General features: G+C 41.7%; 1 protein-coding gene across 12 annotated transcripts in view; it reads left to right on the plus strand.

Annotated features, from left to right (window-relative positions):
* LOC109626918 (uncharacterized) overlaps positions 1–25,039 on the plus strand; it is a 47,462-nt gene that overhangs the window by 7,484 nt on the left and 14,939 nt on the right. For 5 of the 12 annotated variants that reach the window (XR_011239668.1, XR_011239669.1, XM_069517161.1 and 2 more), the window contains exons 4-13: positions 14,920–15,071; positions 16,160–16,244; positions 19,406–19,459; positions 20,304–20,607; positions 20,704–21,262; positions 22,368–22,509; positions 22,670–22,786; positions 24,274–24,330; positions 24,456–24,524; positions 24,621–24,710. Coding sequence is in view for 10 of the 12 variants with exons in the window: in XM_069517161.1 (XP_069373262.1) it covers positions 14,920–15,071; positions 16,160–16,244; positions 19,406–19,459; positions 20,304–20,607; positions 20,704–21,262; positions 22,368–22,509; positions 22,670–22,786; positions 24,274–24,330; positions 24,456–24,524; positions 24,621–24,710 (1,629 nt within the window). In the remaining 2 variants the exon portion in view is untranslated. The remainder of the gene's footprint in view (positions 1–14,919; positions 15,072–16,159; positions 16,245–19,405; positions 19,460–20,303; positions 20,608–20,703; positions 21,263–22,367; positions 22,510–22,669; positions 22,787–24,273; positions 24,331–24,455; positions 24,525–24,620; positions 24,711–25,039) is intronic. The other 7 variants (XM_020083162.2, XM_069517163.1, XM_069517167.1 and 4 more) reach the window with 4 other exon arrangements.

The following is a 25,039-nucleotide window of genomic DNA, read 5'->3' on the forward strand; positions in this document are numbered from 1 at the left end:
ACATCAGAGATCCCATCGAAGAACACTGGTGAGGGCTGTAGATGAGGAGGCGCCCCTCTGTTTTCCTCTCGGCCGAGTTTTATGGGTCTTGTGTCTTGGGTCTAACCAAACCCAGATGGGCTGTGGTCCAAACCTGCAGGATGTGGCATAGCTCTGGGGGAATTGAATGGGTTAGAAAAAGCCTGGGAGAGATCACAACTTGGGTTTGCCCACCTACGGTGAACACCCAACGCGACACACCACTGCCATCAAGCAAGGGACAAGTGGCAAAAAGCTGAGAACCTTGCTGCAGTACGAGCAAGATAAAGAGAAAATGTGTTCTGTCACTGGATGAAAGGACAGAGATGGTAAATAGCTGAAAATATTGGCTTGCATAGAACATGTGCTGCCATGTCTTAGTTCAGCCTTAGTGGATCGTTCTTGGCACATCCCTTAAGAAGTTGAAATGTATCTAAGCATTTTAGCACAGTATCCTTTAAGATAAATTCAGTCACAAAATCCACTGTCATTTCAGTCTCCATTGTTTGCTGAATGTACTAGCAAGATTTTCTTAGAGACACCCAGCACAATTATTTCAGGGGTGTTGCCAAGGCAACGTGTTTTGTCCCTTTGTTCGGCAACAGTTGACCATAGCATGTGTAGCATGGAACAGAGTTATTCTCTGTTTTGTGGAGAGCTCTGGCTGTCTCTGCTCATACTTTAGGGACACAGGACAGAACACTCTGGAAGCAGAAGACAAGTGTGTGGGCTGAGGTTGTCTCTGAGCTACAGTCATATGGTGAGCGGGCCGCCTTTCCACAGTAGCCGGAAAAAAAAAACCCATCAGACACAGCATCCAAACAAATGTGCAAGGCTGGGGTTGGACAGAGTTACAGTTTATGCCGAGCTGCACATGTTTCTGTTTGAGTGTGTGTGTGTGTGTGTGTGAGGGAGAGAGTGACTGCACCTGGGGCCGAGGGTGCTTGACTGTAGAGGCCATGTCAAGAACAGGTGTTGCAAGGAGAAACCGTTTTCAACTTGGTTCAGGTTTTGCAGTCATTTGTTGATTCTGGACATGGAATCATGAACATACTATGTATGCAGTGTGATGTGAGAAACACACATACACTCGCAAAATCCATTATCACTTCGTGGTGCGGGCATGTGGGTGTAAAGAACTATCCAGCTCCACAAAGCCACTTAGATGACATCAGTGCGATTTAAAATAATCACACCCACACTCTAATAACTGCTTCGCTGTGAGGTCCTAAAAGTCCCACACAACTCCTAGCTCCTACTGACAATTCTTTGACCTAATTGTAACCTCTTCTAGCTGCCACATTCAAACACACACACCTTTCATCCCCTCATCATATGATCTTGGCTGATTCTTTTTTTCTTTTTTTACTGTGTCTCAATCTCTGTTGTGGTATCTGAGCCTGCACTGAAGCAAAGCCTTAGTTTTTTGTATAATTATTTTTAGTATTATTGCAAATGTTTCCTCATTTTATTTTCAAGGCTGGTGCTCAGACAGACTTTGCACTTTATTTTCTCATGCTGGTTAGTTAATGTCTTTGAGTTCAGAGTGAACAAGCACAGTATACCTGCAAATAAAACGAGGCTACCTATTGAGTTGCACTACACAAAAGACCCATTCAGAGTCGAATTGCATTTGCCTTTACACTGTATTGACCGAAGTTCACTCCTTTCCTCTCACTCCACTGTTATTCCAACAAGAACATGATGTTCTCATGACGTTTCAGCTGTTGAAGTCATTCTCATTTCATCTTAGCTGAAATTGTTTCCTGTGTTTACTGGAATTCAAATAGTGGACCCCTGCCCCACAGCACTGTCCAAGAACTAAGTTTTGTTAAACGTCCTTTCATTTTGCCACACATTTGTGCATTCCTCTAACTCTAGGCCGACTATTCTGCTGCCTCTCCTCTATCTCTGACGTGATTGTATGCCACCTCAGCCCTGTGTTTGCCCCCAGACTTGTGAGACCTTTTGACAGGCTGAAACACACACAAAACCTCTCCCTGTTCTACCCCAGTGAAACATGAAATTAAGGGCTATTTCCAGCCAGTTTTGAGGAGCTTTTGTCTTGTGTTGGTTTGGGAATGAGGAGGGCTTTCCAGGGGATGGATGAGTGGATAAGGCCTCTGAGTTGTGTTGTAGCCTCTAGGCCCTCTGCATGCAGAGAATAAGTGGAGACTGACCACCCCACCCCATCAAATAAGGTTACTTATAGGGGACCCCAAGTCTTTCACCCTTGTCAACTCATGAGTGGAGAGAGAAGTCAATACACACGAGTTAGCGTTTGAAAGGTGAATAGGGAAGAGGAACAGATGAATTAGAGGAAGATGAGTGAAAATGCATTAGTCTGTTGATGGTGTTCTGTATGGTAGGGAAGTGGTAAAACATGTTTTCTTTGTTTGTTAGGATTTGGCATGAATTTAGCTCCATATTTGCCCATTTAAGAACACAGAAACAAACAGAAAGGAAGGATACAAATATTGCATGGTAAAAATGCAGTGCCATACACATAGAAGACTGACAAAGATGTCATCTAACCTGGACAATCTCTTGCTGTGTTCTTGACATGTGAAAGACAATCTAAAAAAAATGGCCAAACCCAATTTCCTGGTCATTGGAGTTCAGTTCTAAAAAGTTCTCTCAAACGAGATGCTGCTCACTGCTCAGGTTGATAAGATGGTGTAACGCTTCCATATTGTATCATTGTAGATTGTTTACTTAGTATGGGTCTTGGGTGAGGCGTGTGTTGGTGTAGTAGAGATATGGTGCGTGAGAGTCTTCTTTAACCCCTGCCCTTCCTTCCCCATGGTTCCAGTAGGAACTGATCTGCTGGAATGTAAACAGCAATGGATTACAGTGGGGTCACTGTTCCTATTGCACAAAGCCACAAAACCATGGGAACAGCCATTCATACAGCTTGTAATCATCAGGGTCTGCAACACTGTCTGCCACTCAACCAAATGGCAACCCCACATCCCAGGGCTGTCGGCCAGTGCAGTATTTATGAAGAACATTCCCTTGTTTTTGTTTTTGAGTACTGAAATGGAAAACACTTGTAGATGTTCCATTTTTATCTCAGTTCCAAATTCCCAACTCTAGATCTCATCATGGTCATCTGTTGGCTGGGGGAGTGTGACTACTATGAGCCACAGGAAACAAAATGCAAGTGGTAGCAAGTGTTGCTTGCTACCGCTTGTATTTTGTTTTGATCTCCATCTTTACTTATCAGTGATTGCCAATGTTCATCAAATAAAAAATGTCCACTTTCCAGTGGAATGTCTCACATCAGGTCAGCAGAGCAGATCATGTGATGAGAGGAGAGTTAACTGACAAAGCTAAGGATTTGGTGTCAAAGCAACATTTTGAATTCAACCTGAATGACCAAAACGAACTTGATGATAATAAGGCAATCTGCCCACTTTGTCTGATGAAGGTGGCAACATCTGGAGGTAACACTTGTAATCTATAAACACACCTTCAAGTACACCATAAAAGTGAGATCACCTGCAGCCAAATCCAGCATTAAAGATCAAAGTTAACGCTTTACAGATGTTGAGCTGACACATCTTTTCTCGTAAACTGTCCAGTGTAATAGGTAACACCAGTGTTGTCACGTTTATCACCTTGTTGGAACATTTCCAAACTGAGACATCCCTACTGTCTACATCCTCCCCAGGACACTGTAAACAATATGGTAATGATGCAGGACTTCTTTGCGCAGGGTTAATGATGGAAAAAATCTGAAAATTATCTCTTTAGATTGTTAAAGACTGTCCTCTATGGTATATGCCATCCTCAAGAGCACAAGATCTATCAAGAGGTTATCAAAGTGTTGTTTTATGAGGGCATACTTTCCTGAAGCACCATGCCCTCCCCTTCCTGGACATAGAGGTTTATCAGGACAACAGACACTATGACTATGAAGTGTCAGATAACATGTTGGATCATCATTTGTAGCCTTTTAACATAAGGCTGGCTATATTTAGTTTTCTGTATGTCAAAGGTACTTGGCAAGTCGCAATTTAAGTTTGATCCCCCTGAAGGTTGATTGACCTGACACACGATACATTGATTGTTGCTATATTTTCTTGAAAATAAGATCAGAAAGTAATCTGGTACTCTGAAAAGTGATCATATGTCCCTGTGTGGGCAGAGGCTCTTATCAAACAGCTCACACTTATAGCTAATAGGGGAACTTTGCTCTCCTCCAATTGACCCATTATGCATGTCCGTTTTCCACTTGAGTGCTGAGGAAAAATTAGTGAACCATTAAGATGAGACTGATTAAGCTGAATACAATCAAAGACCTCTTGGAAGACATGTAAACTAGATTTTTCCAGTGTTGTCTTATCTGTGCTCTTTAGTTTTTGCCTTGGCTTTAATCACCAAACCTTTCCGGATGTGGCGAAGATACAAATCTTATCTACTCTCCACTTATTCACTGTTGGAATGCATCATTTTCTTTAGTTAGAATTACAGTAACTCTGTCATGACCAAGAATCCTCCCTAAACATTAAGTTCCTGAGCTTGGCTTTGGTCACTTTTTGTCTTAATCTTTAAAAATCTAAGTTTAAACTGTATGTATCGTACACACACACACACACACAAAGAATTGTCCAGAAATGAGATTACAGCTGATTTGAATCTAAGCTTGTGGTTCTGTTCCTGTTGTAAACTCTTACATATCAAATGTGAAGGACAGGGAGAATTTTGTTTGTTTTCTGGCTGACCTCTCCCCCACCCCGTATTTGAAATTTATTGTGTGAGTGTGTGTTCAACAGCCAAAAAGCTTAATGAGTCTAAAAATAATATTTCTCAAATGGCACTTAAAATCTAATTACAGTAAGTAAAACTGTATTGTCCTCCAGTGTGCACACAGAGATAAAGAAACTAAGCTGCCACCCTCTTGGGTTTGAAGAGAAGTTGTGTATGTACATGTAGCTTGGTTTGGTTAAAAGGGTTCAGAATGACAAATTGTGGACTGAATCGCTATAAGGCTGTTTCATCTTATTTCAACTAATTGAGCTCATCTTCCATCAGGTTGCCAAACAACAATAATAGGAGTGCAACTGTCTTATCATTGCCTTTAGTTTAGAAGTACAGCACATTTTAACTTTCTTTTTTTCCAGGAGCTTAATTGTTTAATTATGTATTTAGGCTGTTGTTATATGTATGTGCTCTATTGTACTGTATTTGCTGCGGTGGCTTGGAACCCAAGACAAGTTTAAAACAGACCTTACCTTATCCTACCTTAACGTACCTTACACCACAGTTTAAATCGTCACAAACCTCAACTGTGCACTTGCGTCAGTGCAACAACACTATTGGCTTAAAATGTTTCCCAGTTTGGCTGCTATAAAACACAGATTGGCTTATTGGTGGGAGGGTTGGGATACATGCCATACAATTGCCATATTTGGAATTCCATACTTTTCTGTTCAGGATTCTTTAAGGTGCTTTGAGTTTCTCTGGTTCAGCCTTCTACTCTGTTATTATATTGGTGTTCACTGCTGCGTGAGACTGTGGACAGGATCATTTAACACAGGGCACTAGGTCTCTCAGCAGCATAAAGACATAATGGTTGCTTGAAAAGTATCAGTGGGATTCCAGTTAGTGGTGAACTTGTGTTCTCTTTCAAATTTCTCCTGGTGAATATGATTGCCAGGTGGAGTTGAGCAAAATTCTTGATGGCTGTCCACTGTTGCACCATGGTGAGAAGGCTCTAAAAGACCCTTTTTTTAAGGATGTCTTTGTATCATCCTTCTTTTTGTGCCCTCCTTCATTTTTTGTTCTTTTTAATGATTCCAGCCATTCACCCTGCAGAGAAAGGCTGGCTCCAGGAGGCTCTGGCTTAACCAGTGTCCACTCTCACTTCCACGGTCCTCACTTTTACTTTCCCATTACTCAATCTGATTCACTCTTCCTTCCTTCTACCCCCTCACTTTCTCTCACTCTGCCACTCTCTCGCATCTCTGTCTTTCATTCCAGCTCTCTCTGGCCAATAAATCATTTGTGTTGGAGAGAGCAGCCAGCGGTATTGTGTAACTTCTCTCCCCCAAACCCTCCCTTGCCTATAAAGCCAAACATGGCCTGACGGACTGCTCGCTCAGTTTGTTCTAAACACTAAACCAGGACACTGACAAAAGGTTTCATTTAAAGCATCAGGGTGAGGGGTTAGCCAGCTCCGAGACAGGGCTGCTAATAAAACAGTGGGGTAGGTGGGTAGGTGTCTGCATACGCAGAGCACGGTGTGTGGTGTGGAGCACTGAGACAGCAGGAATGTGAAACTGCAGCTATTATGATTTACTGTCATTTTCACACATCTGTATAGAAGGAGGAAATATTTTCCATTTCAAATTACATTTGGCTGTACAATTCTTTAAACACATAACTGGTAAACCAAGCTAGAATCCTGCTCCCAAGCTATAAGTTGGTGTGGTTTCAAGGTTGAGGGGATGGATGGCAGCATTGATGAGTTAGATGGCTGAAGTAAGACATCTCATTTAGATTAAATGTAGTTGTAACCTGGCCTGAGAGCGGGTGTCTATGAAGCCTCTGCCAGGGCCTGTGGTAGCCACAGCTGCAGTCAAATGTCTTTCAGAGCTGCAACAGGTGCAGGTGTATAGTATGACCTTTAACCCTTCACCTCAGCTTGGTGACCTGCCAATCCAACCATCTGTTGAGGTCAGGATTCTGCAGCCAAGATATTTTAAGTGAGAGTTGAAAGTGCTGCCTTAAAGTTGGGTCTGGTGATGTTTCACATGAGTACAATACAATAGAAAGGGTAAGACATACATTTCATGACATATTTAGAAATACATTTACATACAGGTGAACATTTTACAGCTTTGGTTATTTCATGGTTAGGTCTTGCTTGTAAAATCCACCCTACCCACAACTCGAGTATGTTGGCTTGTTGGTAATTGTTGCTGGGTGAGCCACTTGCTCTTTAATAACCCACTCCAGCTTTACCAGGACCTGGCCCAAAGTTCCAGTTTTCCCATTTCCCTGGCCCACCTCCAGCCTCAGCACCTAATCAGCTTAGTGCTGCTCTACTCTATGCTTTCTCTCGGCTTTAAAGAGAAAGCGGCAAAAATGCCCCCTCTACCTAGATAAACCACAATCCTTCTGAAATTAACTAATGAAAGAATGAATTGCTGTGTTCTTACACAACATAACATATTATATTCAGATAATAAACATTTGACAAGCACTTATCTGAAATATGCTAAATAATAGGATAATGGATCCAGAGTTCATACTGTTAGCCCTTTCAGTTGTATCTGATAGATTTTTTCCATGGACATCACCCTTTGGACCTTATTGAGCACTGATCAAGTACTGTGGCTACAACCACACTGTTGTAGTTTTAAAATGTATCACTCTTGCAATTTTTACAACTGCAGTTTTTTTTTCAGTTTTCTATTGTCTATAATGAAGAAATTTGAAAACACTGCCAGCCCCATCTTAATTTGAAAACTCTGGGGCTGTGTTGTAATATGGACAGGCAGAAACTGAGATGTTAGGAAGCCGTCACCCACAACCTGATCGGTCCTTATCAGTCATACCTCGATTATCAGTGGTATATGCAAAACATTGGAAATACTTTTAGTAACAGTTCCACCTCAACATAGGTCCAAGAAAAAATCCCAGGTCATACTCTTTTTTACCATTGCTATTTCTCGTTTGTAGTATTTTCTATTACTAAACAACCAACCTCAGAGTAGACAATCTGCTTCCTGTTTACAATGGCACCACATGCGAACTATACGTCACATGATATACACTTTCAGTTGCATTAATGTGGTCAGATAATACTGACCTATGTATAGAGCTAATCCTAGAATTAACATTTTTCATATTCTTTGTCTTGTTTGATTATACAGTTTCTCATTTAACTCTTTAAGTTTGTAATTTATATACTGTATTATATTTGAAAAGTCATTGTTTGGGCATACGTGAGGCATTCTAGAATGCATGATTATCTTTCTGACATGATTAGTCACAGATCATAAAGCATTTCCTCAGCAAAATAAAGAATACGATTTTATTTTGGGTAAAGTACTGCATTGGTATTCACTCTTTCAAATAGCTGGGCATTTAGGAAGCTGCTCTTCAGTACTGTGGAAAAACAGCCAGCTCCAAAATTGAGATATTAGCTGTTTTCCTATCCTCCCCCATTTTCCCTTCTGCCTGATGGGCTAATTTGCATTGACTTAGCAAGGATTTGGCAGATTTGCAGTTGTATTTGAAACCCTACTGCAGGTCTTATGTAATTTTCTCACAAATTGTAGACAGAGTTGCAGAGACTAATTCCTTCTTAATTGTAATTTCATGAGCCTTTTGGAATAGTTTTCACTGACAGCAACAACTTTACCACAGCGACAGAATATACTGGGTGCAGATTCACCTTGGCCTACTTTTCAATGTGCTGTGTCAGAGAACTATATGCGAAGCTGCAGTGATCCAAATGCTGCTGTGCTGGGCAACCGTGTGATTTTAGAACTACTCTTATTCTTTTTGTTTCGTTGTTATTGAGACAGAAAGCTAATCATAGAGCTGCAACTTAGGATTTACTGCTCTGCAAGTGAGTGACTGATACTATTTTGAAGAGAACATTAAGGTGAACAATACTCGTAAACATGGTTGTTGCTAATTAAAACCATTCCAGTGTTCACAGCACCCAGCTGTAATCAATATTGGCCTTGCAAGGGTAGCCATTGTATTAAAATAACCTGTGTTGGTGTTAATAGCTGTGCTTTATTTAGAAACTAACTGTGGCATCTCTGTGACATGCATTTGTGCATTGAATGCCAAGCCACTGAGAGATTTGGCTAAGTCATTCCTTCCAGCTTCTGTGGTCTACTTTCCTGACAGAAGCATGTGATAAAACTGCTTTCATATTTAGTTTGTCACCTCAGCTCATACACTAATCTTATGTCTCTGATGTTTCTCAGAACATAACATTTCATTGGTGCTTAAGCAGGAGATAACAACAAATAAACACACACTGATCAGTTATCACTGTCAGTACAGTCTGGAGTGAGCTTAAGAAAGGAACTGATAAGCACAGCAAGTAGACAAAACATCCATTCATCATAGATAGGAAACCGTGAAGAAAATAAGTGGAAGAAAGAAGTTTACAAGTTGAAACACAGTAATTGCAGAAGAAAGAAGCAGCTTTGACGAATGTCAGAGGGAGGGAGAGGGGGAGCAAAGAGAGGACAAAAGTTACCAGCCTCAGAAACCACACACACACAATAACTCTGCTCAGACAGTCTGAGCCTGAACAGCCAGCGCAACATGACACAACTCGAGTGCAGCACCTGTTTCTGCAGCCGGCCCATCGACTCAGTCACCACTCAGATGTAAACTGACAGATTTCTCATACTCTGCTGTTCTTTTCCCGCAATTCATTATGATGTCATCGTTATTACAGACATGACATTACCAGTACTGTCAACAATGAATGTGAGAAGAGTGCATACTTCTGGCAAGGCCCAACAGTCCCATTGTGAAACCACTTTTAAATTCACTAGCTCCTGATTTCTTTAATTTTATTTTTGGATCAGCACCAAATTGCACACACTCATTGTTGTCAGTCCCCTAAAGAACCCTGGTTTTTGTCAACAAGAAGAAAATGAAAAAGTGGACCCGTCCTCTGATCTAGGTCCACACCAAAATGTAATGGGTTCTTTCCTGCCCTATTCCATATCCAGTTTTGTAGTAATCCATGCTGTAGATTTTGCGAAATCTTGCTTACAAGCAAACTAAGGAACATAGTTGTAATTATAATGCCTGTATGTTGTAAAAAAAAAAAAAAAAAAAAAAAAAAATACACCCTAGACAAGCAATTTCAATTGGTACCCACACCACATGTACTTCATTACTGCACCCTGTAGAGGCCAAAGATCTGGTTTGTGTGGTTCCGGTACAGTTGCATTGGATTGACTGATCACTCCTCGCCCCCTTTTGAAAATAATTCTGTCATCGCAGAGAGAAAAAAAATCTTCTTCATCCTCCAACTCTCCCTCCTCTTCCTCCTCCTCCTCCTCCTCTGCATTTGTCAACTGCTGGCCTCCTGACACAGCATTAAACCACCCACATGCGCTCACCATTCTCCATGAGAATAGCACTAATGCTACCACCCACAGTTCTCTCTGAAATACCCACTACAAATATGAAATGTGTGGTGTGAAGATTTTACTCATTATTTTAACAATGTTGTGTTAATATTGTAATCCTGCAGTTTGACTTCACTGTAGTGTTGTTGCTGTGTAACCAGGCTTGGCACAGATCAGATGCCTCTGCTGTAGAATTCATTTGAACGTCTTGAATTCATACCAGCGGGGTGACGTGTATTTGAAAATGCCTGAAGAACTGTGCTTGGCCTTGCAATAGGGATGTCAGATATCCACTTTATGGTGTAGCTTGATTTTTATAGAGCTATATGTTTGTCTAAAGTATAGGCAGGGCTTCAGGACAGTATTACAGCTGAGGCTAAGGTAAATATCATGTGTGATTGTAATGGCTTAAAAATGTCTTGATACAAGGGTAAGATTACAGTAGCGTGAGGGCTCTGGGATAGTGATGATTGTAATCTTGTCCATGGCCAATCTGTCAGCTCTGGTTCCTGGACTGATTGCTATATATATCTGTGTTTGTATGATTATTGTGGACTTAGGAAGGAGAGACCAGTCTGTGTTTGATATTCCTCTGTAGCAAGACTAGAGGTGACTCCATCCGCTTGGCACCTGAGGATATTTCCCCGCAGCTGCCTGTTGGCATGCTCACCGGTATCAAAAATGCGTGTTTACCTCTGTTGTCCTAAGTTGCTAAGGAAAGATTTATTGCATAATTGCTGTTATCAGGAATGAGCAGAGGATGTTGGACCCTGAAAAGTTCTGATCCTAGGCCATATCCATGAGTCAGGATGAAGCGATGCCAGTTCATCAGCTTTCCCTTTTGGCTTCAGTGTCTTTAATGACCTGGATGCAGGGTGAAGAGCTCGGAAACTTGGTGCTTCAGAATCTTGCTGTTACATGCCTCAAGAAAAGTTATGTAAGTTAACGAGCGAAGCCGTGGCATTCAAATTTGTCACCACACAAGATGGCAGACAAACCGGCACCTTACTACAAAAACCAGATGTTTCTGATCGATGTACAGGTGCTCTTACCAAGCCAGGCTATTGAGAAATGTTCTCATTCTTCTCATCTTCTTCATACTGATAGAAAACAAATGAGCAATTGGATGTCTTGAAAAGATATTGCAATATTTCACTCCATCACATTATTAAATACCATTTCATTCCCTCATGCTCTTATTAAAGTCACTTTAACTGCACGTTTGCTTTCAATGACTAGAAATTAGTCTAAAAAACCCCAAAAACTTTGGCAAAGGAAGAGAATTTGCCTCACGACCAAATATAAAAATGTAGAGCACCAGCCAGCTGCCAAAAGAAGCAAATATTTCTCCTGCTGTGTCATGAGGGAGAATGGGATGTTTTGCTAAGCTGCAGAATCCAAGAGTAAAGGAAGCCAAGGTTGCAAAGGCATACATACATGCATGGAGCTTACTAATTACTGTTTTCTAAACATAGAGCTGTTCCCAATGAACACTTTTGTAATGCTAAACAACATCTGGGATCACAAGTGGGATGTCCATACATGAAACTTGAGGAGAACCATTAATTTTAAAAGTATCCAAGCATGATTTTGTGAATGGTCTTCATCAGCTTGAGTAGTTCCTGTTCTCCCTGAAACTGTCTTGTGATATTAATGCTTTTCTTAAGGTTTGACAGGTATACAATAGAGTACAAAAAATACTGCAGGAGATCAATGTTTAATTAATCAATAAATACCCATATATGCACCTAATGCAGTGTTAAACAATATTTGAATTTAATGTTTGCCACAACCGCATGTATTCTTGTTAAGAGAATATTCAGCTGATTGACGGCTAAACTTTCTCATGAGTCATATCCGCTGCTTTCATATTTTCACACATACAGCTAAATAAATATTGTTGCTGATATAAAATACCCTCCTGCACCTCCAGTCATCACAGACTAGTATAGAGAAACCAAATCTCTGTCTGATTTGTCCAGTCTCCCCTTCTGTTCAATGACTTCCATCGAGACAGCATTCATACTATTGTCTGAACAACTTCAGAGACAACAATAAGTTTATGCTGGCTTCATAATTTCCATGCTCTGATCACAAAAGGACACTTGTTTGTGCCTCTTGTCTCTCTGTCGTTTCCTTGTTGAGGGTTCAGGGGAGGAGTGGCTCTGTGTACTGTGGAGGCTGACAATCCCACATTGTGTGAACTGGTGCTGCTTCACAAAGGGCCCATTGTGGAGGGTGGTGGCCCAGGGAGAGGGGACTGGGTCTAGGCTAGGTGACAGAGAGGTGTGCGTTCGGAGGCCCTGGGTCTGGGGGCTTGAGCTGCTGTGGCTGGCCCAAAGTAGGGGCGTGTATGGGTGCTCAGCTGACACAGTACCAGGGCAGGGATGGTGCACACGTGTGACAGGAGTCCCGTGAGCAAAACATATAGTCTGTTCCCACACAGCCATCACCCACTTCACATAAGCACTCAAATCTCTCTCAGAGGTGAGCAGCGTTATGAAAATAGCTTTTTAATCAGAGCTGTTGTCAGTCTCCGATTTATTTTCTGCGTCCCAGAGAATCCGATGTTGTGATTATAAAACGAGGGGCTTAAGCTGCTTGTACAACTGTTCCCAGAATTTGAAATATTTTGCCGTTTATCCTCTTCTGACTCCAGCTCAAGGACACATGTGTGGTGTACTCTGGATTTGTTTACACAGACAGATAGCTGTACAGTCCAAAGGGCCCCCCTTGTTTTTTTCCGTGACACTGTTGTCCCCCTTGACATCCAGCCTGAGACTTAATCCTGCTCTCACCAAACCACCTTCATTTCTCCATGTCTGAGAGTGACAGGGCTCTCAGGTCAAGCTGACACCAGTCTGAAGCAGGCCCTCATCCAGCTGTCCCAATGTCTTATTTGTCCTTCTTTATGTCAAGCCCGGCTGTTGCCCTAGCCTCTCACCTCTGTGTCAAGAGCCCTTCGGCGATGGACCATTTTAAAGCCACCGGCATAAGAAGTTGAACCAAAACAAATTTGCAGACCGAGTCATTGTGTCTGTGGCACTTAGGCTTTACCAGAGTACAAGAGAAGTTGGAAAGGTCGTACCACGCTGCCTCGATGATCAGGTCTCTAATTATTTCTCTGACTCATGGTGTACTTAGATCAAACCTACTATCCAATTTGCTGTGCCAAAGTTTGACACTGCCACCCTTTCACAATATACACAGTGGTAACAGAGCTGCGAATGAACGTGACATTCAACAGTGACCAAGTAAACAAGGCCTCTCATCTGCCCTCAGGGTGGGATTACCACAGCCTGTTAACTATTGACTTCTCTGTCCACATTAGAGGCTTAAATTGCTCTGTTACTGACAGGCTATAGTTACATTTGTACAAATTAGGTCCTTGACTTAAATGTATTTGGTCCCTAGCTAAGTTGAATGTGAAACCTTTTAATTTTGTTTCCAGCTCTATCTCCTGATATATTCCGATTCATTCAAGAGCTGTAATTTATCATCTGTGGCTAACTGGTACTTATAGCTTGGAATCACTGTGGTTTTTTGGTGTCTATAATTCCGCCCGTATGTTTAGTGCAGAGAATGTTCAACCCATAGGTTTGTTCTAAAGCTTCCTATGCCCAGCGTGCTAAGTAACTTGGTACTCATTCACCTGAACACATTCAAGTCCTTCAGTCAACATGAGGTTATCAAGGCTTCTTGAATTCAGGTTAAGTCATGTAGAGGTCAGGCCAAGCAAAAGTTTCAGAGCTTGTAATATTTATTATGGTTATCTGTGTGCACGTTTTTACCGTGTGCGTTACCGATTGATGCAGTCAAATTACATAATCTTACAAAAACTAGCACAACAGGTTCAGATGGAGCGACGTTGTCTCCATTCATTGTAAATAAGCCATGCACACATACAAAGCCCCTGTGTGCTTACACAAACCTGCACATATAAACCTTATCACTGTGCACAAAGTAGTATTATTGTGGAGGTCCTGCGGTAATGTTATTTATGGCTGACAGATGGCATTCATTTCATTGTGTGTCGTTGATCTTACACCTCACAGCCAGGCATCAGACAGATTAAACTCAAAACCACACTGTGAACCCATGAACTTGCATGGTTTATAAATGGTGCAGACAGTCTTTCTCATAGGTCCTTTCAGGCACTTTCTCGTGGTACAGTGGACAACATGGCCTGAAAAACCAGCATTATGATGTGCACAGGCTATGTATCATCACCAATTTTGAAGTAAAACAGTCAAGTTTATTTGGTGTGATTTTGTTTTTAAATGCAATGGTAGATACCACAATTTTAACTTTAAATTAGACAATTTCTTCCACAGCTACAAAAAAGCACATCATCATTATATTGTTGATTATCCACTTTAGTTTGGATTTAGTGGCAACCCTTGTCTTGCTGAGCCCACCCGAATAGCGAGCAACCACCTAGTTTCACTGTCCTATAATCACCCTAATTATTACAAGAGGGATTTTTTCCCTTAAAAATAGAGCTATTGAAGCAAAAGCCGATTCAATTAAGTAATTATTCTCTTATAAATGCTGCAATATGCATCTAAAGAAACCAAAATATCACAGTGAGCTCTAACAAGAACATTTGCCTGTTCCCAGACTGTTATATCAGCGTGTGGTGTGCCAAGCTTGGCATGAAAATTGATGCTGGGGTGGATTGTGTGAGAAGACAGGAAGACCATGTGGAGGGATAAGTGGGCATGTCTGCTTACTTCCCCCGCTTTAACACTTTCTCCACGTGTCTGTGTTATGTCCCCAGCCCAGCACTCTACCCCAGGGTACAATCAATATGAACCAGTGCTGTGACGTCATCAATGGTGAGACGAGGACGGGCCAGAAGAACTCGCTGTGCATCCTGACCTCTGAGAAAGAGCACTTCATACGTGCGGAATGTAAAGAGATCATCAATGGGTAAGACGTTACAACCAGGAATGGGATCTATTCATGTAGGACTATGATATCTTGACATGTAGGGTTTAACTGTGGCTTCAGATGTGCAGTATGGTTTGTGTTGCTCTCTCTGTTTATCTGAGTGGATAGGGATGACAGAGACTTGGATGAGGGAGAGTGGTTGTGTGCAACTGCTGCTGCAGCCAAACCCGCTCTGCCCCCTGCTGTCTCCTCTGAGCTCTGCTCTCCAGAGAGTGGCAAACCACTCTGCAGTGACAGTGCACATTCTTGAACTGCGTTGACAAATCCCCATATTCCTGAACACAGATCGCAATATACTTCCTGCAAGCCTCAATAATATAGTTTCCCCCTGTACCTTCAGCTCCCCTACTGCACATATAAAGTGTGTTCCAGCACCACTCTCCATCCCTGGATGTAACATACGTATTATTATGGCTATTCTTAGGGAGCTGTGACGCACAACACCCCCTCTCTCCGTTATGCTATCTGCTCACTGTACACCTCCCACTCACCTGTCATCTTGCCCCCAATGCGTTTGTTCCTGGCCATCACACAGTCATATTAGTCACTGCAAGGCTGTCATTAACAGACAACGAGGATGCTTTTAAACATAAATGTATTATTTTGCATGTTTTTACTGGTTCTGTTAAGCTCCTTGTGATTCTACAGAGTGAAAACCGTGCTGTGTGGGCGCTCAGTTCATTTACAGCTGTTTCAAGTGTGTCTCTTCAGAAAGTGTTTGAAATAAAAATATTTGATAATACATGAGTCACTGACTTTATTATTGTAACCTTCTTTATTTGAAGTTACATTAGGATGGGTGTTAAATTTGACATTTATTTAATAGTACTTGGGAGTTTTATTTATATTTCGTCAACATATGATTTTTGATTAATTATACATGTCCACATTTCAGTAGTTTTACATCATGCACAAACATGCTAGTCATGGCTACTATACTGTAATTTGTTATTTTTGTTGATGAGAACTTTGGCCTGCGCATATGTTGATCTACAGTGTATGCAGGGTTTGTACCTTCTGCATTGACTGGTCCAAGAACAGCATTTTGACTGTTTCACTATTCGTAGGTGGCAGGAAGCTCTGACTGTGTACCCCAGGACCAACAAGCAGAACCAGAAGAAGAAACGAAAGGTCGATCCCCCCACTCACCAGGTAACACACTTCTTCCCACTATCCACGGTGAAGGTTTTATTTGATTGCTCCACCTGAACAAGGCAAAACGAAGATGTATCCGAAACCTAACCTATAATAGGCCATCTTTGGCTCCTGTGATGATTTAACGGTCACACATTGAGGCACTATCAACACATTTTAAAATAAGGTTATAAACGAACCACATGTGACAAATGGGCTGCTGCTGCAACAAAGAAAGAGGATATACATACAGTATATTTAAGGACGACTCGTGTCATGGAAGTATGCTGTATGCAGGCTTTTCATTTCAGTCACACTGCACCAGCTGTGTCCCCCCTTACCCCTCAGAGATGACATATTGTTTCTCTGCTAGTAACATTCTCAACAGATTATGCAATCCATATTTCTATTCTTGAGTCACAGGATGTTGTTGTCTTGATAGATGAATGTACTACATGCCTCATGCTTGTCTAAATTAATCACAGGGTTCATTGATATACAGAAGCAAAACTATAAAAATTTGTGGTAACATTTGATTGGATTGGATCATTGGTGTTGTGAAGTGCATGTTTACATTTTCTGGTTAAATAGAAGCACTTTTAATATTCAAATTACCAATTGCTTAGTAGGCAGCAAAGATTATTGAGCTATCCAGATATCCCTGAATAACAACCGAGGCTAATGATGACAGCTGCCTGCTAAAATAATGTCACTATGATCCTGTCACTTCTGAATATGCTGGTGCGCTCTGTTTCATTGTCAGCTGCTGTCACACTTTCCAGGCCTTTGTTACCAAGTTCTGCCTGGATGGTGATTAACCTGCTGGGTCTGTTAAGAACGGCCCTACATTACTGCTATTAACCCTCAAACTGAAATATTACAGATTTCACTTAATGTCACCTATGTGCCCCCATGAGTGTGCAGGTTCAGAAGCACGCAGCAGCTCAAAATTCTTTGTGAGGAATGGGGTAATACTTCATATGACCTGGAGCAGACACATTTCAGTGTTTCTTACAGATTCTGTGGCAGTAGGTGAGAGGGAATGTATTTCGCGCCAATGCATAACATGGCTTGAGCAATTGATAACACTACTGTCTCCGTTTTGACGGCCCTTTGAAGCAGCAGGATTTCTCCCAGGAGCTGTATATTCAAAGGGGATGAAGAAAGACGGAGGCGGGAGGGAGAAAGTGAGGCAAAGAGTACTACACAAAGTTCTATTATGAAATATCAGAGCAAAACACACATGTATAGACTGTAAATGTCAATATGAGTGTGTAAAAAAGACTTTGATTCATTATGAAACTGTGGCAGGAAACATTTGACTATGGTGGGCCTTCACAGTCTAGGTAATTAAAGAGTCAACATTGCATTTCTACTGTAAAATTGTGAATAAATATTGACAATACCATCATAGAAGAGTTTCCTTTTAAATTTCTGAGCTGGTGCCTGTTTTTGATATTACAGTTCTGTCAAAATGACAAAGAATGTCCGTGTGGGATCCTACAACTTTTTCCAATTTCACAGCGCAGTGGCCTGAGCCCTAGTTCACTGAACAAGATCCATGTTTGAGTCTGTGAGTCTGTAAAGCCGTACTTTGGGACTTGGCCAGTGAATCCCCAGAAGTGCTGTTACCTGACCTTGCATATCAACTACTGTATAGAGGAGGCCAGCCGGGGAGCACATTCCTTTGTAGAGCAATTCAGAATAAGAATAAATTCATAAATATTTTAGAATGTAAATTAAATTATAGAAAATACACACTACTAAAAAATAAAGTCAGCCGTCTGAGAGCAAGGTGAGAAACACATTGTTACCATGGAGAATACAAATACATGTTTCATTTCCATGTAAGTTCACATTCGCTGCACTCACGAGTTCTCCCTGGTAGGTAAACATAAGAGAAACAGGACTATGTACAGCTTTCTTATATCATATATTGGAATGATATTCAGACCACCCACTGTGTGGTTCAGTTTTACCCTATACTTCCTTTTTGATGAGAAAAAAAATAAAATCTCTCTGAAGTTCATTGTCTGGTTGCTCTAATGATTGTGCCCTGAATCAGACTGTGACCTCTGCTGAGCTGGTGTGCAGGGGACCAGTGTTGACACAGTGATAACCTTAACTGCTTCACCACTGTCAACCACAGATGGCAGAAAATTATGATTATATTTCACTCCAATAAATTACTGATAATCTGCTTTACACAATATGAGGGGAGAGTCTAGTCACTGCAGTGCAGGAATTCATCTTCTATCAACTAGTCAAGGCCAATGCTGCTTTTTCACATTAACTCTAGAAAAATTTGGAAAGTAGACATTTTCTCAGTTGGCCTGTCACATGGGAAGAATGCAGCAGGAGGTAGTCTAGGTAGAGCATCCAGGAGGCAGGACATAACGTGTAAACTCTGCAGCACAAATCACATGTTTTTATTCACAGCACATTAACACTATGTTTCCACCTTTATGGCTCATCTTTTTCATAGAGATATTTGTATTCTTTTGGGGGTTTTTTGTTTTGTGTCCATCGCTTGTCAACATGCTCGCTGACTGTAAAATATCCAGACTGCACATGGCCTCACATTTTCCGGGCTCCTTTTACTTTAAATGTCCGGAGCAACTGACTCTGACTTTTGCATTAACACATACAGCTCCTTAGGAACATTTCAGAAGAAATGTCTGCAGTTCAGAGCCTGTCTGAAAGCTGCTTTTGTCGTTTGGGCTGTTTGTTTGTTTTGGCATAAAGAATATGCTAAAGATTATCTCAGGTATATGAGTGATGAATAAAGCTCTCCTACTTTTACCTTAGACATGTGCTCAGAGATGTTTGTCAGCATAGTAACATGTTTGCCTTCTGGGTGGTGCCACTTAATTGAAGCACCTGACGTGGAGCACATAAAGAATTACGTGACAGGAAAACGATGATAACATGTTGTGTATTGTACTGTATACGTAAGGAGGCTGGAAGGACTTTGCACTTTCAGATTCTTGTCTTGGCTCTGAGGCAACAGAACTTAACGTCTTGTAAAAGTGCTTTATATCATACATTTGCTTTAATTTGACCTTCAAATAATACAGAAACTATGAATTTGACGGGACAGATTTTTGGGTCTACCTCTATTGATGATAATCTGCACTACAGAGTAAGCTTTAACATTAAAAGCTTTTTGTAATTGGCAGGGTGGAGTAACTCCAAGCCAGTGTTTTTCCACTGAAGACATGAATGGACACCCAGTGAGTTCAGCTCGGCCAAACCTTTTTATCCTGCTTTACCCTCAGTAGCTTGAAATCACAGCCCTCATAAACCGTATTTTTTATAACCCCCCCCCAATCATTCCAGGTGAAGGGTGAATAAAAAATGACTCTCCTTCTTCTTCTATCTGATTCTGAAAGAGTGATTCTTAGCATGTTTGTGGTGATTGAAAAAGGCTGGTTGAAGAGTTGTGCGAGGGTCGCTTTGAGGGACTCAACTCTTGATATCAAACTGTGATTACGTCAGCTCCAAGTGTTTAATTTTGTTTGTACTTTGCATTCATAAATCATGTCTTAGCAACTCTGTTCCACTATATTCCAGCTCTGGAAAAATTGCCCCTGTTGTGTGTTTTTTGTCCTCATTACACGTGTGTTTGTCTTGAATGAACTCTTTGTTCTTTGTCTACCAATCACTTTCTCTTTCCCAGGCATCCTCCTTCTCTCTTTTACATTGATGAAAGTGATTTTCTTTTGCCCCGTCACTGTTGTATTAGATTTACTTGACACACGCAAATACAATCCAACCAGCACAGAAAAGCAAACACATCAACAGACTAATGGTTTAAGATATTGCTCCAAACAAGAAAAATCAGTGTGCTGAGAATTTCAAAGAGAGATAGCAACTAATAGGTGAGATAACCTGTTATAATGATTCAGTGGTTGTGTGACTGGCACATGATTTCACAGTACTGCAGCTGAGTGTAGGTCTTGACTAAAGCACATGTACATAAAGACGTTAGAATTAGGTGAACTTAATAATTAGAAACGTACTATTCAGTGTTTAAATATTCTTCGATCTCTTTCCTTCTCATTTTCCTTTTTGTAGTCTCTGTGTGACCTTACCTCCCATTGTTCCCTCTCCTCCTCCTATCCACTCCTCCCAACCCGAACTCCTACCCAGGAGCCTGGCCCGGCCAAGGTGACAGTGACCAGCAGCAGCAGCAGCGGGGGCAGCATCTCGTGCCTGCCCAGCAGCATTGCCAGTGCTGAGCGCGTCCCAATGAGCCGTGCAACACTGTGGCAGGAGGACAGTCGCTGGAGCCGGGCCACCATCCCCTGCAGCCGCAGTGCCTCCTGTCTCAGCCAGCTGAGCCAGAGCCAACGAGACTCCAGTATCACCACTCAAGATGGTGAGGACATACAAGAGAGCATATGAATTCTTTAACATCCCATATATGTGCTTGTTTTGGTTGTTTCATATCAGTCGCACTATGTTTTTGTTTCAGATGGTGGCACCGTGAGCACTGGACGCAAAGTACGTGTGGAGAGCGGCTACTTTTCCTTGGAAAAGACCAAGTCGGAGCCTTCTCCACATTCTGCGCAGCACTCCCAGTCCCCACATCCACCTCAGCACCTGCCCCTGTCCTCTTCGGCATCATCCTCCTCTTTAGGAGCTCCCTGTCCCAGGTACAACTCTGAGTCAGAACCTCAATCTTCCCCCTGTCAACCCTCCCAAGACCCCCTCCCTTCTCCAGGTGCACTTGTCTCCCCCAGCTACTCCACCATCAGTTCCTCCCAGAGCTCGCTGGACTCAGATCCCAGCGTCACGTCGCCGACCTGGGAGGGATGCGGTGGTGGTGTAGGGAGCACTAGTAACGTTGGTAACGGAGGAGGCAGAGTGGGCTGCTCTGGCAGGGAGTATACAGCGTTGTCGGATGTGCCACGGGCTCGCAGACTGAGCTACCGGGAAGCGTTCCGCTCAGAGAAAAAGCGTCAAGAGCTGAGGGCACGGACAAGGAGTCCTGGTAGAGAGGAGGTGGCCCGGCTGTTCGGGGAGGAGCGCAGGTGAGGGGTTATGGATAAGTGTCATGCTCGGCACACTATAAAATAATGCTAGACGAAGTCCCTGAACTTGATGATGAAAGCAAACATGATTAATAATCATTAATGGAGCTAATGCATTGCTTAAAACATGCATCACAGTAGTCACCCTGTGGCTGCTGCTGTCTTTGAGCCATATCTTGAGCATCTTTTAGTATTGCTGTCCACCCTGGCCTCACAGTGGTTTGCCATTAATGATTTTGGGGATTTAAATGCATGTGATTCTTTCTTTTCTATTGGTCTCTACCTTTTGCTCTCGCTACTTTTGCTAGTTTGTTTTTGTTTTTCAATCTTTTCCAGGGGCTCCTGAACAGACCTTTCAGAGCTAATGCTCAACCAACCCCTCCATCCCTGTCCCAATGCTGTTCCCTGCTGGTCACCGCTGATTCCTGCTTTCTATCATTTCATCTTTGCCTGGAAGCACACACACCCGTACACTCTCCCACATAAATACCTGAGTTTCCATATATACTGTGTACACTTGAAACACCACATCAATGGTTTGTACTGGTTGGTTATACATACAGTTTCTTCTTTCTTGGTCTGACTTCACAAACACATTAACAAGTGCAGTGCCTTAAGGTAATGCAGACTGTGTTTCCATTGCTGCTACTTCTGCAGTTTGTTTTAATCAACCATAATATTTTCCTTTTCTCTCTCATTGCATATCACTAATTCTTTGGTGTATCTCTGGATTGTTCTCTTTGGGGATATACGTCTGCCTCATGTTGCACATTGTTGACTGCAAAAGGGACTTTGAGTCGAATGATGTCAAACTTTCTACATGTGAATACAACATTACGCTCTGCACACAATAAACTGAACCTACTTGTTTTATGACATTGATTTTGACTCAAAGTTGCCTTCATATTATGCTTTGGTTTTGTTTTTATTCTGATTCTGGCATCATTTTGTATCATTATGTTTCTTATGAATAACCAGTTTATCTTATGATTCAGATTTAGTGTTTTGTTTGCTCAGTATTTTTCTCATTGTCAGACCTTTATGTTGAGTGTGACAAGCTGTGTCTAGAGAACGACTTTGAAAAGAAAACCTTTGTGTCTCTTAGGCGTCCACAAATCATCGGGCGGTTTGAGGAGGGTCAGCATGTTGAGCATATGGACACGAGCAGCTCCAGTGAGCCCTCCTCTAACACCGCGCTAATCCAGAGACAAGGTCGCAGCGAGAGACGCTGTCTGGCTAACAAACATGTATGCTATTATCCTCATTCACTTAAATTACACATTCAGAAAAGGTGTATAGGATTTACTGAATTGAATATGTATTTTATAATGAGTTATATATGCTTGCCACGCTTGATATTGTTGATAATATTGGAGTTAATTCCAATTTCTTATTTTAAATTTTTAGGAGATTTCCCTGGATGCAGGCAAAGACCGTTCAGCTCCCAGTTTGACCAGCCCCACTTTTTCCAACTTCAGAAGAGCGAAGTCACTGGACCGCAGAGTCACAGAGTCTTCAATGACTGTGAGTACTAATATAAAGTATACAGAGCTCATAAACAGTGCAAAATCACTTTTAGATCCCATTAAATGGTTTTGGTGGATTAGGATTGAGATTTAATTTGCAGAAAAAGGGATGTGATCCCTCACTGCTTGTCCACCGTATGAAAACTGTTAGCTGCGTTCAATAGTATGTTAAGCCAATTCTGAAACACTGTAGCAGAGACTGATTAGGCTGCATGTGGAGTATAAATGCGTTTATGACATACATATATCAAAGCTGGTGCCAGAGACACAGCAATAAAACCCAAATATAGAGTAAATAAGGTAAAATCACAACAGACATAATCAAAATAAAACTAACTCTTGGACAGAATGTGGCAGATTATGACAAAATTTGGTATATAACAAAAGATAGTGATTAAGAACCTCCAACTACTAAAATGATTTTTTCATTTCATGTTGTCATTGAAAAGTAAAAAAAACCTGGGAGGGAGATTTTTGTAGTGGAGAATGTGATATTACTGATATGTCAGAATGATTAACAACAAGAACATATGTGTTTTGTATTCATTGTTATATTATTTGGAACAGGACTATGATTTAACTTCATATAATCACCACATCAAACACCACTGTGACACACGCACACACACACACGCACACACGCACACACACACACACACACACACACGTTTTTACAAATAGCAATGCCGCCTGGTTGCTGAAGGTATCTTCCTGAGGTCTGACTCCTTCCAGTCTGACAAACTGCTACTGATCTGATGTCTGTTCAGAGGGCACTGCGGGGGTGATCCAGTCAGCGTGTGGTTGGTCTCGCTGTCCAAGCTGCAGCTGCCTGAACCCCCACCCACACACACACACGCAATCACATTCATGTACACACCACTGCCGTCACTGCTTCTGCTGATTATAAATAGCCTGCACAGAAGCAGTCTCAGTCGTGTGTATGTTTGTGGGACAGACGGAAAGTAACAGATTGTCAACATATGAAGTGAGGGCAGTTAGCCATCAGAATGACTCTCTGCCAGACGGTCACACCACACCTGATGAAGTTCAACAAAAAAAAGGTATTGTTGAGTGAGCAGGAGGCAGGTTTGGGACGAATGGTTTACTTTAGAATCTATAAACAGACCTGAGCTTGGTTTCAATGTGCAGCAGTTTGTGTTTCACAGGGAAAGTCCAGCACCCGCCAGTCGGTCTCTTAAGCTGGAGCCACGTATCAGTACATGCACTTCTTAAGCTGCGCTGGTGTAAACAAATGCACATAATTGCATCAGTGATGAATAGTCACTTTATGATGACTTGTAATGGAGGGAAAACACTTTTATTAAGACATTTAATCCTGCTTGTCTGTCCTGATTTTCTTTTTATTTATGTGCTGACAATTAAAAGGTACAACTGGTAGCTCAATTTCCCATTAATGGTTTTTAATTTTAAATAGTCTAGTTGATGTATTTAATATTACATCACTCTGGTTTGTCTCTTTTGCAGCCAGATCTGCTGAACTTCAAAAAAGGATGGATGACGAAGCTGTATGAAGATGGAATGGTAATTAGTTTTCATTAGCAGAATTAAATGATTATCTGCTTCTCTCTCCTGCTGAAATAATGTCTCATGATACACAGAGAGTATTTTTGGAATCCAATTATTTTTTTGTTTTTGTTTTCATTCAGTGGAAGAAACACTGGTTTGTCCTAACAGACCAGAGTCTGAGGTACTACAAAGACTCGATAGCTGAGGAGGTAGGACTCTACAAAGCCACTGTGAAGCTGTTTGATTGTATGTGAATTCATGGGATATTAATGTTTTATTTCGATGATGATGTTTTTTTTCCATAGGCTTCTCAACTGGATGGTGAGATCGACCTTTCAACATGTTACGATGTCAAAGAGTTCCCGGTCCAGAGAAACTACGGCTTCCAAATCCAAGTGAGTGTTGATTCTTCGTGTCTTCGCGTCATTAATCAACAGTGAAGATGAAGCCCATTGTCTGCACTGTTTCAGTCTGCTGTCCCCTGCTAGGCTATAAACAGCCTTAGTGCATGCCGTTGAACTTTAGGTATCAGGTTTGATCATTTCTCATTTTGAAACGATTCTTTGTCTCCGACGAAGGATGTCACTTGACTTGTCATCTCTTCATGCAAGACTGACATCATAGTGGTCTAAATCTGCTCCAGCCGTTGCTAGCGCCGGGTGTCTCTCTGACCTCGTGTGCCCCTCATCCTTCACAATATGTTTGCCTAACCCCCTGCATTTAA

This window comes from Paralichthys olivaceus, chromosome 21 (genome assembly GCF_024713975.1).
Source record: "Paralichthys olivaceus isolate ysfri-2021 chromosome 21, ASM2471397v2, whole genome shotgun sequence".
NCBI classification, from domain to species: Eukaryota; Metazoa; Chordata; class Actinopteri; order Pleuronectiformes; family Paralichthyidae; genus Paralichthys; species Paralichthys olivaceus.